Source organism: Macrobrachium rosenbergii, chromosome 27 (genome assembly GCF_040412425.1).
Source record: "Macrobrachium rosenbergii isolate ZJJX-2024 chromosome 27, ASM4041242v1, whole genome shotgun sequence".
NCBI classification, from domain to species: domain Eukaryota; kingdom Metazoa; phylum Arthropoda; class Malacostraca; order Decapoda; family Palaemonidae; genus Macrobrachium; species Macrobrachium rosenbergii.
Window position 1 is genome coordinate 15,384,853 of NC_089767.1, and position 19,853 is coordinate 15,404,705.

A 19,853-nucleotide genomic window follows, 5' to 3' on the forward strand; every position below is an offset into this window, starting at 1 on the left:
TTGAGTGGCCATGAGGGCAGTGCCACACATTGTTTACAACTTCCCAACATCAAAAATTATGCCATATCTCTTTTGTTTTTATGAAAATAATTGTTAGTAACAAAAACGTGTGAAGTCAAATATGTTTTTGATTTTAAATTTAAATGCATAAATATATTTTTTAGAGGTTCCACTTGAGAAGGCTCTACCATGTCAAAACTTTTAATCAAATCAACAAGACATTTGGCAACACACAAATTCCTTACTCTACGAGTGCTTGAAAGAGATCAGATGATGATAGAGGCAAGAAGCACAAGCATAAACCTTTATCTATGCTAGAAAATATTTCTATCCTTTCCCTCCCGTTACTGAAAATTTAGTGTTCATTTTTCTTAATAGATGGCGGTGTGCTTTGTTTATTTTTTGACAGTGAATGCACCGAATGATCACTGAAATTCATTCTTTATTTTTGTCACCCCCTAAAATCAAAATAAATGACGAAGAAACTAATAGCAATAATTATGAAGATAGTAAATTTAGGAGATGAAAGTCACAGATAACATTCTGCAGATTCTGAGAAGAGTTAAAGTAGCTGACTTTCGGTTAGGCTACCTTGGGAATGTAGGCTAAATGTGTTAAATCAAGTACACTTTTTTAAAGAAAATTATACATTATATGAAGTTATATGATTAAAGTGAAAATATATGAGTAATAAAATGATAATATGTGGTGTCAGAACTTAGCCAAGTAATAGGCTAAGTTGGCAACTAGGCTACTTGTATGTGGAATTAGCTTGCAAGACTGTGTACATAGGGGTTTCATTTATTAGGGGAGTATTCTATAGTCCGGGATTTTCTGTGGTTCGGCAGTGGCCTGGTCCCAAGGTTCACGGTTTTAAGAGGTTAGACTGTACATAATAACAATGCTTTGTCTAAAAGATATTGCTCACTGAATACTTATACAAGTATAAAACTGAAAAATTCATATCATTAATGGATTTCTGCAAGTCTTAAAACAACTGGTTAACAAGTATGGCACATTTCAACCGGGAAGGGGTGGTAGTCGGGTGTGAACTTTGCAAATTAACTGCATTGCATCCTAGCAATGGTGCCAGAAGCACTAGTTAACATCAGTGCTGCCGCAAATATGAAGCAATGAGAACAGGTCAGAAAGAATTTGTCATCTTAATGCCCTGGCTGTGAAATGGCTTCATGCATGGAATGCTTTATACAAGAATACCATAGCTATGTCAAGTTACAGAGATAAGAATTCCTTTGATATTAACAATAATGGGCATATCCAGTAGTGAATATTTTTTAATGTTAGTTACCGTTGTACTTTTCCCATATAAAGTAAAAAAAAAAAAAAAAAAAAAATTTGAAATATAACATTTAAAATGACTATATATATTTTAGCTGGAATTTTATATATATATATATAACATTTAAAATGACTTGATATTTTGGCAAAAGGGCAGCTCACTAGGACAAAACTCTCAAGCCAGCTTTCTCACCACTCATCACTAGCAGAGCACTTTCTGTTCACGTCAGTGAGTGAAAAATATTTTCTTTTATATCATGTTCAAGTTTTTCATACTTATTGGGAGACCAGACACCCAACTGTCTGTTATGCTGAGGTGCCAGCGCACCTGAAGAATAAGAGTAGAGCTGTTAACAGCACAGCAGAACTATGAAAAGTGAGATTACCAGTTGATACAAATCTGGGGATCCTGACAATACATATTCTGTAAGTCGATCTACTATCTGACAGACATGAGTCTGGTGATCCTAGGGAATATTAGGGACACAATTATAGGCATATACATGATTACTGGGGTTGTCATAAAACACAAAATTACAGAATCACAAATACTTACATCTAAAAACTCGATGGCCAGTTCCTCTTGCTCTTCTTTACTCAACTGATCGATTTCATCTTGGTACATGTGCACAATTGTGGCATCACCATTAGGGTAAGTTTCTACATGCATGAACTGTGCATATTTATATTTATCAGGAATAGTTTTCCCAACATTAGGAGGTCTAGGTAAAGAAATGTGCTTTGATCCAAAATCAACTTTAGCAAAACAAGGGAGAGCAGAAAATGATGCATTAGTCACAGGTGCTGCATTAGATTTATTTTCATTTGATTTTGATTCACTTTTATCTCGCCTGCACTGCACACCAATATTGTACCTCTTTATCTTACTCCTTTTATAGCATTTTGCACAATCATATTTTTTACCACTGGATGACACTGAAGTAGACTTGTGTCTACTGGCTGCATTGTTTCTAACCTTGGAATCATCCTTCTCTGGCAAGTTTTCTACTTTATCTATGACACTTTCAGATTCTACAGGCTTGTCCAAACTGTTTCTGGGAGGTTTCACTTCTGATGTTTTGCTTTTACCAAGGAGATCTGTTACTTTGGTCCCATTGACTGGATACTTCACCGAATCCACAGTATTAAGAATTTTCTCTTCCATTTTACCATCCTGTTCTTTTGAAAGGAAGTCTAATGCCTTCTTTGGTGTACAACTTGATTCACCCTTGACACCCACTAGACTAGCAAAATTAAGAGAGTTATCCAAGTCTCCCTTCTTTGGCAATGCTGATCGTTCATTACTCTTTGGTGACTCAGTTTTCTTGGATGATGTAGGCGGTTTTCTTAAAGTTGTCGTCTTAATGTATGATTCACCTTTCGAAGGTGACAGGGTTTGGTCTTCCTCCTTCTCCTCCTTACATTCTTCTATTTCTTCAAGTTTCAACACCTTACCTTGATGTCCTGTATATATGGTGGTGTCACCTTCTTCAGCAAACTTGGAGAGCTCATCTAAGACCTCACTCTTGAAATCCAACTTTGGCACAGTACTAACATCAGGTTCTTCCTTCTTTATAGTCTCTCTCTCTAACCCATATAAAGATTTAGCATCAAGAGGCTCTACTTTTACGGACACTTCTGGCTTGTGATCTGGAGACAGGTCACTTCCATCATCAAATCCACTTTCTGCAGTATCATGACCCTCTCCACTTGCAGACCTCTCTCTCATTTCAAGTGACTCTTCTTCACTGAATCTTCTTAGTTTCTCTGCAGTTGGAGGAATTGTCACGGGTCGTGGTGTTACAGGTACAATGACTTCTGTGAGTGAAGATACAGAAGATATTGAAGATATGGAGGTTCTAGACTCTGAAGGTCTTTTCTGTCTTACTATGGGATCAGGTTTCCATTTAGGGACTGGGAGATCCATAGGACTTCTCGGACGTGAACGAGTTGGGCTCTTAACTTTTGGAGATCTTGGACACATGCCTGATGAAGGCGGAGAAACGAGTTTAGGTCGCGAGGGATGTGTAGGAGACATAATACCCTGTCGAGGGCTCTGGTGAGGAGGAGACATAATATCTGCTTTTATTGAGTTTGTTGGGGAAAGAATATCAGGAATAGGCACCCTGGGTGATAGAATATCTACTTTGTGTGTATAAGTTGGAGAAACACATGGGGGGTCTACTAATCTTAAAGGCTGGTTCAAAGGTACGGAAGGAGTTGATGGTGGACTACGAGATCTTTGGGCAGGAAGAGGCGAAGGAGAAGGCGAACGAGATGATGATGGTGACCCAAACTGGGGGGATGGAGATTTAGGACACTCCAACGGACAATCAGGTAGAGGTGAAGGAGTGTCTCTCTCAAGATTTTCATCCTGAATATTCAAGACATTTTCACACTGCAATGCATTGTCAACAGGCTCGACATAGTTTTCGTGAGATTCCCTTGGGGACATTCCAGGCATGACTATCTTAAGATTAGGTGGGGTATGAGAAATAGAGTTCTTGTGAAAGTTGCTTCCTGGAGACATAGGTAGAGGTGGAGTACCTGGAGAAACTGGTGGTAGAGGTGGTGTCTCAGGGGATATGGGTAATGGTGGAGGAGTACCTGGAGATGCTGGTGGGGGTGATGGAGGAAGAGGAGGGGGTGGTGGGGGATCACTACCTGCCTGAATTTGCCCCTTATATCGGAAAGTTTCAGACAAGGAATTTGGTGGACTGTGAGAATTCTTGTCTAATAATGAGTTACCACCATCTGAAGGAGGCAAAGGTGGAATCTCTGGCGATATTGGTGGTGGTGGTGGTATCTCAGGAGACACTGGTGGTGGTGGTGGCGTTCCAGGAGATCTTGGAGACTGAGGAGAATTAGAAGTGTTGTGCTGTGATGGAGTAGCTGGCATATATGAGGTATCATTGGATCTTGAATGCACTGGACTTGTCGAGCCGGAACACCTTCTTGGAGGTAATGAATTTTCAGACAAACTTGCATAAGAAAACGGGTAAGATGGAAAGGCTCTTGGTGACCTACTCGGAGTTCCTGGAGACAAGCAAGGAGATACTGGGCCAGGAGATATTGGAGGAATACAACCGGGTCGTGATGATGGCGGCGTTTTGGGTGCTCTTGAATGTAGGTTGAATGAGGAGGTAGGTGGAACCGGAGGAGGACTCTGAGGTGAGCCTGTTGGAGATACATTTCCCAATCTGTGAGGTAATATAGGTACTCTTTGCTCCGAGTAACTCTGTTGCACACTTCTATCTCTAATGTTATTCATGGGAATAGGTGAAGTTGGACATCTAGGAGGAGTCACAGACAATGATCGTGAAGATCCATCATCGGAAGATGTCTGACGTCTCCTTGAAGATATTCTGGAGTCTGAGTTAACTGGTGGAGTATAACTCCTTCCCTGAAGATATGAAAAGAAAATCAATGTTAATTATATATATATATTCACAATTATCCTGTCAGGACAGCAGCAATTCCAAAAGCAAAATGAACACCAAAAATTTGTTTGCTGCTACAATATTATCGATACAATTAAAGCTTAAAAATACCTAATTTACATCTATAAATTACTGAATAAAAATTACCACAACATTCATGGTGCATATCCACACCAATGATTCCCATATCAAGATCTAGATATCTCCTAAAATCTATTCATTTTTTGCCAGTCACACATCCCACCTGTGATACAATCTTCATAAAAATCCACACTACTTTCGTATAATGCTACTAACCAACAGACAGAAAACATAAAAAAAGCAAAATAACAAACCCTTCCTGTTTGATGTAACCTGTAAAACCCAGATGTGATGAATAGATGTCAATCTGGCTTTATGCCAGAATCAACAACACAAGTCTATAATGAGGCAACTACAGGAAGAGTATCATGCAGAGGAGATCTTCATTTGACAGAGTGCCAAGACAATCTATAGTGTTCAGCATAAAAACTCTCAGAGATACAGTTCCATGGGATATATAAACTATTTCATACATTCCAATGTCACTTTTCAAGAAAAAAAATTTTTCTTTATTAAAACCTTTATGAACAGAGACCAAATTCCTTTATAGCAAACTTTACCAATGCACAGTGCTATATGACATATGCTAACTACAATTCTGGATGCCTAGGTTAACTTTGTTGGCCTGACAAACAAACTGAACTTGCTAACAAGCTCTCAAAACAAAACTCACTTGTATGTAAAGGACTATCAATATTGGGAAATGCTAAGGGAAGGTAACAGAGACACACACTGAACTAGGGACACCACTTACCATAACAAAACATTACAGTGAATTGGATAAATTTAAGACAAATGTCAAATGTCCATCAAGGATCAACACTGAGCCCTTTTCTGTTTCCTAATGTGATGGAAGAAGCTACAGGGGAGTCCAGGCAAGAAAGCCACTGGGAGATGCTACATGCAAATGACCTAGAGTTAATAAATTAATCAGAAGATGAAGTTGTAGAAATGTTTAAAAGATGTACAACTAGATTGGTAAGCACAAGATTGAAAATCAACATCAGCTTATAAAGACTGGACTAAAAAAGAAAATGTTAGAAAAGTGGTCAAGTAAAAGTGTGAATAGAATTAGGGTAAAATCAGTGTTAAGAACAAAATGTAACCACAATTGTCAAAAGAGATGTTAAAAATTTCAAAACATACATGGAGCTGCAACATATATATGTATATGGGGGAAGAGATTTTCAATTCCCAAATTGTATAAGAGCAAATAGTTAAGAGAGGGAAGTAGACAATCATGTGGTAAAAAAGCAGGTCCTAGGAGAAGTTGAAAATTTCTGCTACCTTTGGGGACACTGTACTGTGAAGCAGGTATTGAAAGAGCAATAAGAAAAAAGAGTAGCAACAACCTGGATGAAATGATATAAGCAAACAACTGATAATAAAATACATCCCTTAAGTAGAGAACAAACGTACAATAATGGAATAAGGCCAATAACATTCATTATTACAAAAACATGGCAACAGCAAAAAAGGAAAAATATTTTGAAGAGTTGCAACTACAGAATGATAAGACACATGGCCACAACTGAATAAATAGTGAAGATAAATGATGTTCAGCAGAACTGAAATACGACAGGTCTCAAGGTATGGATATAGCAAGATGAAGACTTCTCGGAAGGTCCCAAAAAATCAGGAGAAAATGGCATAGATTACTCATATATGAATCTAGGTATCACTGTGGTGGCTTCGAAGATTACACATTTAAATGGCCCTTTTAATAGGCCCAACAATAACAAGATTGATGCTATTATATCTGCTTGATTTTACTATTACATGTGATTACAGCAACTTACGAAGCATCATTTTATACCCAACATTTATTCAGAACACAAACATAATGCATTAAATATAAAACATGATTGACTGAGAATCAATAAGCAAAATACAAGTCAAATCTTGGACAGCTGAGCTATCTTTGTTATTATGTTTTGTGAATTGTGATGTCACAAATACAGTAGATGGCACTAGATATTGCCTTCAAATTTTCTCTCGTTGTAAACAAAGGGAAACGGGTCAATAATTTTTAGGGTAGACATTTTTCAATGGTTGTAAACTCAAGCTGACACTCACACTTAAACTATAATTATCTCTTGTCATTCACGGTCAACAGATGCAGGGGGTTAAACTTAAAAGTACGGAAATGGAAAAGTATAGGAAATACATTACTGTCCAGGTATCTCTTGTTTACAACAGAGTAGGGCTCAAGAACCAAGTTATACCTTAACTCAAAATTTTTGTAAATAAAGGTATCACTGTTTTGTACAGGTACAGTATTTATGTACAATACACAATAGTGTATACAACACTGTAAAACATTTGTACAGTAATTTGTGTCCTCCTCTTACAACCAAAAATTATTATAAATTTATGAAGTGGAAAATAAAATTGATTCATAATACAGCATAATGCCACTTATATATCTAGGAAAAAACAAAGAGAAGTCTAAGATCAAAATGTTTCGTTGAGACTACTTTCAGCAAAACCTCTCATGAGAAAAGCACACACATACAGTCACTTCTTCACAGGACAAAGTTTCTCCATAGACTAGTACTCTACATGCAAAAATCGAGTCAGAGCCTTTCCTCCAGAAAATATCTCCAGCACTTTTCCCTCTCATCTGCAGATGAGACCAACAGTAAGGTCAGCTGGCATCATCAACCACAAGTTGAGCCCTGATGCTGCTTATGGCTCCAGACCCCATAAGTGTAACAGAGATGCAGCTTGTCGTTCTCTATCCAGGAGTATGTTATCTAGTGACTGACAAGTACACTGAAAATGGGTAGTCTTGGTGTATTCTGGAATATAAAACTTCTGCTTGTGTCTCAAAGGTAGGATGGTGAGCTTGCTTGATTTGACAGAAGCCAGGAAACCTCCTGATCTATAGATCAGACAGTTCACTATGTCCAAACCAACATGAGCAAGCACAGATTACAGCAGTTAAAATGAGTCATACCTCCAGAACAAATCCTACAGTTCACTTTATTGATGAAATTCAGTTCAATGGGAGCACCACAGTTTGCATTAGAAGGACCTTTGGGTCCTAACAGGTTGGATCCTCTTCAAAAAGAAGCAGACACACCAACTTGCTCTGGTGAACATTCATGGCATCGTGGATGTAAATGATCAACCAACTGCTGAAACACACAGAGACTGACTCAAGAGTATAACAAGCATAATCTGAAATGTGGTCAACCTTCCTAGGGCCAAACCAGTAAAGGCTACACGCGAACACTCACAAGCACTATCATGCCTGTGGACATTAACAGTCCCAGACAGGTCAGGCATGATTATGCACACATACGTTGCCATGGTACTCAAGGTATAGTATAGAGACCTGTCATACAAGAACTCTCTATCTGCACCTGCACAGTCCAGGGACTGAGTGAGTGCCAGATGAGACAGTACCACCAGCTCTTCTCTAAATACATCTGAAGTAGTACAGGCAAGAGAAGAGACTAGGGCAATCCTCAAGTTCTCATGGGAAAGGTGAAAACTAGACCATGAACACACTAACATAAACCAGTGTCAACCCTTCCTCCTATGAGCATCTAAGTCTTACCTGGAGGCAAGCAAACAATGCTATTAACCCTCAGAGAGAATAGGTTCTCATCAAAGTCCATGGGGCTTCTTTTGAGAAATCTTTCATGACTTCTTTATATTCATATATGAGGAAGAAGGGTAAGATGATGATGAGCTTGACAACGTTAAAGATTACATACCTTAATTTCTTCATCTTGCTCCTACTACATACCTCGCTCTCTCCCCAGTGACAAGGCCAAGACAAGGAGAAAAGTCACAGGAGCAGAGCCCATGTTCTGTACCATGGGGGTTATCTCCTACAGGCAACACCACAGTAAAAAGACTAAGAATTGCTGAGCTCCCTAATGAGGACAGAAGGATCACTCACCCAAGGCCAAGTCACCCAACAACAGCATATGACAGGAATGCCTAGTGAAGGCCACACCTTTTTAAAGTGCTCTAATGAGTCCAATGTCCCTGAAGCAGCACATGAAGAAGGGGGTAGGAGGTGACAAAGTACATGCACAAGAGTGTCACTGTCAGAGAACACTTGCTGGCTTATTACTTCAGTGTAAGTACCCCTCTTAGACCAAGCCAAAACAGAACAAGTAGGAGGGGCAGGGAGACAGGGAAAGCAGTCTAGCATTAAAGATACGTTGGGTCAACTGCAGAGTATCCCCCCAAGGATACCAATGAATTTTACAGGAAAAGTCCAGGCTGTTGATCCTACCCCTGCAATAAGAACGTCAGGTGGGGATCCACAATCAAACAGGACATACATTGGCCACATATCCGCTCATGACCTAATCTCCTTATATACTCATAAACTATGCTTATTGGGTTTACATTCATCTTTGAACATACAACCACACATACAGTGAGAGGGGATGGGATTCAATAAGGCAGTCAGATGGAGTAAAACATGTCTTGTCATAACCATGACTGGAAAAAATTTCCTGGCTCACATCAGTTGAGTGCGGGACTCCTTTCAGTGAGTCATCTAAGTACCAAGTTTCAACTATTTCCAGCATGCTCTGAGGAATACTCCTACATAAAAGTTGATGTTTTCATACGCAATGCATAAAAGCAAAATTAAAAGTTCAGATGGCCATTAAAAGTTTAAGAAAACACTTGACACATTTTTTTTTACGAAATATTCATAAATACCATACTTCCCTTTAAAACTACTATACAATCTAAAGCAATGTAGATTCTATACAAATTCTTTTCTCAATAAAGTACTGTATGTGATGGCAAATCTTGATGCATAATACAGTACTTAAATAAATTAAGCAATAAAAGTCAAAGGCTCATGCTGCAGTTTCTAAAGATTAAAAGATTAATGTCAAAACTGCTTGATCCATGCAGTCGATTAAAAAGAATTTATAACAATTATTTATCATCATCTGAATCTATTAATACCAGAAATACTAAAATCAGAATTATTTCTATTACACCCAAGAATGCAATACTGTACTAAAACAAACACCACACACCTCTTGAATATGCTCTGGGGTTCCACTACCGCTGCTGCCATTTTCTGCCCTCCAACTAATCCGAGAATCTGAACTGCGGTCTTTATCCTGAAAATACAGACAGCATATGAAGGGGACATTCAGGCAATTTGATTTTTCAGGTGGTCTATAGGTAAAAAATTTATACCAGCTAATAAGGAACTCATACACTTTCACTGAACCCATACTGCCTAACTGATCTCTACCAATGAAACCAATATGATAAAAAGGTCTTGTAGAAGCCTTCTATAAAAGTATTTTAGATAAAAATAAGTTTACTTGGCTGTTTAATTTCAATGCTATCTAAACCACAAACAAATATTAAATTTCAAGCCTTCAAGATATAACAAAAAATTCACTGTCAGTTGATTTTATGTTAATATTATTATTATATTATTCAGAAGATGAACCCTACCCATATGGAACAAGCCCAGGTGGGCCAATGGCTTGAAATTCAAATTGCAAAACAATGTACTGTTCATTTGAAAAAAGTAACAAATACAGAAAGAGATCAGTTATTAGAAAAGAAAAAATAAATTAAATTACTAGAGATAAAAATTTAAGTAAATTATTAAAATACAAGGACAATTGTTTTATGGTAGTAGTGTGTTGCATCTTTGCTTGAACCCTTAAGGTTTCAATTCAATTGCACAACATACTCAGGGAGACTGTCCCACAGTCCAATGGTGCGAGGAATAAAGGATCTCTGAACTGAGAAGTTCGACAACGAGGCACATTTATGGCATACTGGAGCTGCTGTTCAGCAAATATTCTTGCTCTTGGCAGGAAAAGAGGATACAGACATAAAATGAATTTTAAAGGTTTGGTTTTTTCTGGGTAAACAATGCAGGGCACAATACTCTCTTGCGAACACTTGGCAGCATTAGTGCTGATCTTCTCTTAGTGTGCCATATGGTCACCAATGTATAATTTGCCTACTTTATTGGAGTCTGTGTTGCTACTATTTTTTTTTTATATCCTCCTACTACTATGGTGTGCTATTGAGCATCCACATGTCTATGAATGCCCATCTACAATGTATCCTGATATTGGTAAACAGACAACAACAAATATCCTTCAAGATAAACTCAATACAATCAGTAAGCAATAAGGTGGCATACCAATAATGTCTTTGTTTATCCAAATCTATTGTGTGAGACCTTAGATTTTTTGCAGTTGACAATCTCACTCCTCAATATAAATGTCAGCATTCCTCATGAAAGATAGGCATAAAAACCCACAATGCAAATATCGTACATTTTTAAGACAAGTTAGCAGTAATAACGCCAAAGTGATAGGCTGATTAACTCCAAGATATCAGTGAATGGGGTGTGACTGGCTACCAAGTATCGATGGTAACTCAGCCAGGAAATCAGATTTGACTTGTGTTCATTCCTAGAAAAAATTAATGTTCTACTCAAGAGAATTTGCCAAAAGCAAAATTTCATTTTACATTATGTTATTTTTTATGAATGAATGGCTATGAATACATAAATACAACAATATACTGTGTATAATATTGAATATGAAAACAGAATGACTGCACTAATAGTACACTGTTGCTTCTTAAGTGCTATATTTTTAGTGCTTGGCTACATCAACCACCTTTGTCACAGGATATGGAGTGAGATCTGTTCTCGCTCTTCAATCACGTTCTAACTATATTTATGAAGTGTGAAGTGATGTAACTTATGGATGCTTATGGATTTCAAGTAGTTTACAAATCTTTTCAGCGCCATCTATACGTAGGTAGAACTACTGCAATCATCCATGTTTTTGTTAAGGGGAGCGTTTGACGGAAAAATAAAAGAATCCAAATTCTTCCTGATATTTCATATACGGACTCTTACACCTCGACTATATTCTCAGAAAATTTTATTTAAAAATTCGCAATGGTTTTGGAGTTATAAGCCAAAACCATAACCCTACTATCACTGAGAAAATTACATTTTTCGTATAATGTAATGATGACTTCAGTATATCGGTAGTAATTTCAATTTAGCTACCAAAGAAGAATATCTAAATGCGGTATATGGCAACTATATCCTACGAAAGTGTGTAGAGGCTCTGTTGGGTAAAGGAGTGGACCCACTTTGGCGATCAGTGGCAGCTCAGCTCTCGACGAAGCAAGACGTCGCGTTGCCCAACCTCACCAGTGTTTTGACACACTTTTCATTCAGCACACTTATATTACTTTGCAAGTCAATTTTTTGTACTTCTCTTGGCTTTGCAACACTTCTTTGTTCAGAAGAAACTATGCCGAGACCAAGAAAATTGAAACATCTACGTTCCATAAGAGAAAGGAAGAAACGATGTCATGAAGAGGGAGGCATCCCAGAGAGAGGAAAGAGGGGGACCAGGAGCCTAAATATATAAAATATAATTCAATATACATAAAATAATAATCACAGATAACACCAATATGATATAACATATCACATTTGTCATAAAAACCTCAAAGTGTGAGACAACAAGCAAATAAATGGACAGACAAGCTAAAAATGTCATCATAAAACTTTGGAAGCCGATATCTCAAAACTAAAGTTATCTACCTTCAAATGGAAACTCAGACGTAACGTATTCACCTATCTCAATGAAACGAAAAGCAAATGAAAGCTAAATAAATTGTCTAAAAAACTCTAGTTTTTTTATTTTGTCCCAAAAATATTTTTGGGATTTATTTTTCCATGAAACCAATCCAAGATTTTTAAAATAAAAAAATATTTGTAAAAAAATATTTGTAAAAAAAAAAAAAAAAAATGCTCTAATCTATATTACCTGTCTACCACATAAATTTCAGCTCTTAGGTTGCAATAGTTATGGCTGAGTTTTTTTTTTAAAGAATTTTGGGGGGAGTAGGGGTACCAGCGAATGGGGGCGAGAAGGAAAATGTGAATACTGACCTTTTCGCTATACATAAACTAACCAATACCCAAAATTTCAAACTTATTCATGCAAAAAAACCAGAGTAATTAATAAATAATTATTTTTTCAAACACTCTCCTTAAGCAAAATATGCTGTAGTGTACATATTTCCAAAAGCAGTTTTTCTGCAAATATTCTTCTGAAATTGAATAAATTAATATTTGAAACAATGAAAATTACAAAATACTAGTTAGGACAGATATTAATTACTTTATATGGAACTGCTGGACAACATAAGCTAACTGAGTTGCTCAAAGATACTGTTTTGTGTAGGCTACATGCCAATTTCATTACTTATCGGGATGGGCAGACCCCCAAGTGTTCATTAGATTGAGGTGCCACTGTAACAGGGAAGTATGCTAGCCATATATTTATTTCAGCAATACTGTTCAACATTACTAATAATGTCAATATGTTATCACTCTCTTGTTACACTTGTACATCCACAATATTCATTACCCATTTACATAAACTGACAAATACTATCTTTGGATGTCTTACATGTGATGACAGTAGATACCTGATCAGGAATACACACCTAGTTTAAGTGTGATAAAGTTCTTGAATGACACATTTTGCTTGCTAGTGTCATATTTTTTGGGTACGTTATGTTGAAATGATTCTACTTCTTTAAATTCCTTACATATTTTTTAGCACATATTTTCATACGCTAGTCAGGTTATGATAGGATATTGGGTGTACTGTACCCTAGGCTAGTCTAGTCACTTCAGTACAGTGTATTCCTTTTCCTGCACACTGTTAATCAGCTCAGTGGTCTGGTTAAACTACAGATATATATACTTCTGCACAATGGATATATCTGCATTCCTCTTGATAAATTAGTGCAAATGATAAGGGGGTTAATTTGTACATTCATGTCTTTGTGTGTTTCAAATGACATGTATATATGTCTGGTTATGATTGTAATCCTAATTGTTCCTTGAAATTATTCCAAGCTTGTAAGCAACATAATCTAAGAATGGTAAATGATAAACAGATTTCGCTTCTACATGGGTAGCACATACTCCTTTAAAGACAGGGGGAGTACTGACAGCTCAGAAATGTCCTTTATCCAACATTTCTTTCAAATTCATTGAATCTTTAATTCAAAATCATCTTTCCTAAAATTCATATATTTTCTAAAATATTTCTATCCAAGTGTTTGAGTTGAAGGTAGTTCTTGTGGGCTTTCCGGTTGATGAGAATAAATACATTTTTAGGACTACTTAACCTTCATCCTCAAAATCATGTACAGTACTGTCATATCTTCTTCCTCAATCATGTAACAAAAATGAATGTAAATAATATCCCTTTAAGATGGAGAGAAGCCAACAGCTGGGGTCAGTTGAAGCAGAAGGCAGGAAGATGGAGGTTCATGCTAACAGTGAGTACTATCACCTTCCAAAACCCTTCTTTGCTCTTTTTTCTGGAATTTCTTATGCATGTCAATACAATCTTTGTATTAGTGGAGTATTAAAAATCCTCAATAATTGTGGAAATACTAAAAATCAAACATCATTGAACAAGATTTCATGAGACTCTTGCCAATACTGGTAAAGCTATGCTCTTTGTGTTATGCTTTGGAATGATATTATGATAATTTCAATAGAAATTACCATAATTTACTGTAATAAACAATATACAGTGATCCTTCAATTATCCAGATCGCCATTATCCTACACACCCGGACCAGGGACCAAGGTCCCAAAGATACTGTATATATAAATTTCAAAATAATTTTAAAAACTGTACTCCTATGGTTGGCAATGTTGTGCAGCCTTGGGAAAATCTTGGTAACACTATTTACACTCAAACAGACTGAGAAAGGGTTTTGGGGGGACAGGGAAAGCCTCAAGAAGTTTCCAAGGGGGAGGGGGGGTTTGCATGGCTGGGCGCCATGGGAGAGAAGGGGCTGTAAGGCAGTGTCGAGAAGGGGTTGTTTTAGAAGATGGGTGGAGCTCAGGAGCAGTTCCTGGCTGGGAGGGGGTGGGGATGCAGTGTTGGATGGATGAAGACGGCTAGGTAGATGTCTGACTTGATACAGCTTTTTTTTTTTTTTTTTTTTTTTTTTTTTTTTTTTGGGTCGTCATGCTTATGACTTTATTTATATTTTGCACTATTCTCACATATTTTTACTGTATTTTCTCATTTTTTATTTTTACAACCGAAAAGATAAATGCAATTGTATGCGTAGGTTACGAGAGAGAGAGAGAGAGAGAGAGAGAGAGAGAGAGAGAGAGAGAGAGAGAGAGAGAGAGAGAGAGAGAGAGAGAGAGAGAGAGAGAGAGAGATATGAAGTATCAATAGTGATAAATTCTCTTCTGTACTGTTATGATATGTGTGATAATCATACTTTGGAGTAAACTAAACTTGTAATACTGTACTGTACAGTGAATCAAGCAAAGCAAAAAAGAAAAATAGCAAACTTGGTACTGGCTAAGGAATACAAACACAAATGCTCACACTATATAAGAGATGTTACCATCAACAATGATGAAATGCCACATGTAGGCAGATGTAAACACATACATAGGCATACAAGTAAAGCTTCTGTTGTATTAAGAGGTGAAATGAAAAATCATTAAGGCTAGGCTTTCAAGCAAGATTACCCAACATTTGGCTTAAGTAACAATTCCTGACCATCTCTTATAATTAACCACTGACATACACAACATTGAGTATGACGTAAACAATCGAATCGAGAAACAGCTGTTTTGGGATTTTGAGGGATTTTACTTTAACATAAAAGAATGTTAGTTCTTTTGTATATCAGTTTTACATTTTTTATGTACAAAAATAAAAATAATTCCAATAATACATTTGTTTTTTTCAGCAACTAAAAAATTATTCTCCCAATTCATTCACTAGTAGGCTCAATCAGCTGATTCTGAGAACGTGAACACTAGTCATTACAAATGGCGTCCAATTGGCTTTTTATATATATTACAATGCTGCTAGTATAACACAATAATACATTATAAATGGATTCAGCAAGTAAAATAGTTTCATTACCATTACCTTTATCTTAAATACAGCTGTAATTATTTGACTTATGCAAATGGATACTGTGAGTGTACCACCTAGCCTAGGTCAATACTTCAGTTGACACACACACACACAGTTTGTATCTTGTGTATGGTAATACAATATGGTAAAAACTGACAAGGAAGTTGCTGTATAAAAATAAATTAATGGTGATAAAATTATGGTGAGCTGTGGGTAAACACTGAACACTCTTAATTTATATGAGAGAGAAAAAGAAGAGGCTACTTTTTTTTCAAGTTGTATTTAAGCAGTATATTTTGTTACAAATATTGGGGCAAAAGATAGATAATTGCTGTTTGCATAAAGTGAGATGCTTGCTGTTTATAAGCATACTGAGTGTTTTCAATTACAGTATGTGATACTGACAAGGTTAGGTAAGGAAGGGTAATGAGTTGCCCTTGAACACCCAAGATTTTTCCCTTGCCCTTATCTGACAGGCCCTTGGCTCTATTAATCCAGATAATTAAAGGATTACTGTACACAATTATTTCACTAACTCATACACATTTTTTGGGTTGAGTTAGAAAATCTGCCTGGCTACAAAACTTAAGAAAAAATTAAAGTGTGTAGTTACATTTTTGTGAATATCATACTATGCCAAAGAATACTTTTCATAATTTTTTAAATATCTAAAATTTTATTGCAGGAAACCCCACACAGGACTGACAGGCGTGGCAGAAGAATAAATACCTCTGACACCTCAATATTATTTGTTTTTCCTTCTATACCAAAACCATTTATTTAAGATGTTGAAATCATAAAGTAACCCATAGATACCAGCTAACTTGTCAAACCAGGCTCATAAAAAACCAAAAGCTTCTACAATTCCATTCCTCTAGATTTAATATAAATTTCAAAAAGTACGACTGACTCTTTGCAGTACATTTAACCAGACAAATCTACAACTATGAAAACCACGGAGACAGTTTTCAAGGGCCAGCTTACAAATTTAAAAGGAATCTAAGATATCATTCAATTTACAAAAATAGACTGCAGGGAAAGTTAAGTTGGACACTTGTGAAATGCACACCATCACTAATGCAACCTTCCAATTTAAGCTCAAGAATGAAAGCAAAGTACAGTATCAAAATCTTAAAACATTTTTTTCAAGACTAGATAGATTCCTAGGTCAGTGGTCATTGTTTCTAAAATATTTAGCATCAATTTAAGTGGGCAACTACTGCATTCCTGTTAATTTATAAAAACTGTCATTACCCTTTATAGCATGTTTGTACACATACAAAATAATCACATTCTGTATTTTGTCACAGAGATGAAATATTGTATGATGAGTTTTTACTCTGAAGTCCTTTGGTAAATATCTATTTTTATCCATGAGTTACCATATATTATTTGTATAATGTATAATATATTGATAAATTATTACACCCATAGCTGAAACTTAAATCAATATTATTACTAATAGTACTATCATATTACCCCTACTAATACAAGAGCATGATTAAAAATAAATGTTTGGCTGCACCACCTCAATGTGTATCATCTTCTCCAAAAAGTATACAGTACAGTACTTACTCTGTGCCTATGTTTTTTGTGATGCACTCTATCTCTGTCTCTATGTTTCTTCTTCTTATGATGGTGGTGATGGTGATAATGGTGTTCTCGATGGTGATGATAATGATGATGATGCTCATTGGTGTCCAGTGGTCCTGATTCAGCACTGCAAAGTGGTGGTTCTGCAAAAGAAAGGGAATGAGAAAAATAAAGTACCAATGAAATAAAAATCCAAAACAACAACATACCATTCCTGGTCATACCACTCAATCAAAACAAAGTCTTCAATTTTAAAAACGTATGTTTCACATACATCACTGACATTCACCAAATGGACAAAAGCACTCAGCATAATGATGCTTATCATAAAAACAAACACCTTGGTACTGTTTGAAGAACTCACATTTACAATGTGAGTCAAAAGCTCCTGATATATTCTAAAATATTTTCATGCAAACACACTTAGGGTATCCAGTAAGACTACAAACAATATAAATGACTTATCATTCTGACTTCTACATCAAGTCTGGATTCACAATTTTAAGTTGGCAATGAGTTTTCTGTTATGAAGTACTGTACTGTACTTTCAACAGGGTACATGAAGCCTAATCTCAAATGGCACTTTTCCAGCAATCGCCCCAAGCCTTTGTGAAAGAGCTAATACATTTTGAGAGGCAATGGAGGTAAATTACTAAAACAACAGGTTACAAGCCTACAATCCTCATTTTATGGCTGCCATGAAAGTTGTCACTGACATATGATACCATGAATCAATTAATATGCAACTTATTACAAGATACCAAATATCAAGCCACGGTGAAGATCAAGAAGTTCCTTTGGGTATACTATCCTGTCAACTCAAACTGAGACACCTACTGTACCCAGTTACAAAAGACATTGTACATAAAAATCTTTGGTTTCATTACAATCCAAGTAATAAAAGATTACGGTACTTAATTTCTGTGAACATGGAGATCCCAGTCACACCATTCTCCTAAGAATGCTCAGCCTTTCATATGGCACAACACCTGCTCCATTCTTAATTTCTGAAACGCTGTAAAGACTATTTACTTTTCTTTCCAGAAAAGATTATTGGATCTGATTTCATTTTCTTGTCTTCAATGTTCTTTTTTGGAAGAATATTTGCCATTAACAGAAGCTTTATGACATAAATTTGCAAATGAAAAAGCAAAACAAGGAATTCACAAAATTAATAGAAGTCTCAAAAAATACAAATTACTTTTACCTATATATTTTTAATTTAGATTTCCCAAAATTAAACGCTTACAAATGAGTAAACCGAAAAACTATGCATAACCACAGACAACAACACTGTCACAAAGACACCAAACAAACTCACCTGCACCATAAGTAAATTGAAAACTGAACAGAAAAGTAAATTATCCTTGAGAAATGACTGAAAACAAAAAATCCAAAGAACCAAAAACTATAGAGGATATTTGCAGGAACACAGCAGGAAAGTTGTAAGCCTTAAGCACCCAACACCACAATTACAAATGCTAAGAAACCTCATAAACCAAAGATGAAGCAACAGAATTCTTTATGTACATTAGACCCTTTATTCCTTTATAGTATGCAATGACTAACTTCATCTACATTAGACCCTTTATTCCTTTATAGTATGCAGTGACTAACTTGACAAAATACAGTAAACAATAACTGAATGAAGAGAGAAGCTTAATCTAAGTAGCTTTGATTTATTAACAAACTACTCCAATATCTTTTATATGCTGTACTGAGAAATCTGGGCTGTCTCAAGACATGGGCACACTGGGCAGTTGGTCAATGGCCAAATGCTGGCCCTCTGTTCGTACAAGATCTTGGCAGCATGGATAATTACGCAACTCATTGGAAAAGATTGGAAAGGTTTATGCTGATTAATAATGAATAATTCATGGTGTACCATCTTTGACTGTATGACGTACCAATTAATTATCATATATATCTTGACATTTGTCATTTTCAAGGCTTACATTATATTGTTCAAAAGATTGTGATGATTAACCCCAGCTTTATACAATGTTTTTCTTATGTTCAAACAATAACTTTGTAACAATTTTTGTTGAAATTGTCAATTATCTAAGTCCAGCTTTACTGATTGCTTTCATTTTCATTCCCATGGACAGGATGGCTGGGGCTTCAATACACTGTTAATTAAGACCGCTTTGTAAAAAAAAAAAAAAAAAACCTGTACAGTAAATAAGGCACATATCTGGAAATTATCTTAGGCTCTCCTAGAGAGGGCTGGCCCGAAGGATTAGATTTATTTTTACGTGGCTAAGAACCAACTGGTTATCTAGAAACGGGACCTACAGCTTATTGTGGAATCCGAACCACATTATGATGAGAAATGAATTTCTATCACCAGAAATAAATTCCTCTAATTCTTCATTGGCCGCTGAGAGAGTCGAACGCTGGGCCAACAGCGTGCCAGCAGAAAGCTCTACCCACCCTTCCAATGAAGAAGATTCTGTGGCAGTCTTCAAAA

The 19,853-nt window shown here is 36.3% G+C and overlaps 1 protein-coding gene across 4 annotated transcripts in view; it reads right to left on the bottom strand.

The window, feature by feature from the left end:
* The window catches only part of LOC136853427 (lysine-specific demethylase 9-like), a 141,736-nt gene that overhangs the window by 83,532 nt on the left and 38,351 nt on the right, over positions 1 to 19,853 (bottom strand). For all 4 annotated transcript variants that reach the window (XM_067128977.1, XM_067128976.1, XM_067128979.1 and 1 more), the window contains exons 3-5: positions 17,366 to 17,526; positions 9,842 to 9,928; positions 1,856 to 4,702 (exon numbers count right to left, since the gene is read on the bottom strand). In XM_067128977.1, the coding sequence (XP_066985078.1) occupies positions 1,856 to 4,702; positions 9,842 to 9,928; positions 17,366 to 17,526 (3,095 nt within the window). The remainder of the gene's footprint in view (positions 1 to 1,855; positions 4,703 to 9,841; positions 9,929 to 17,365; positions 17,527 to 19,853) is intronic.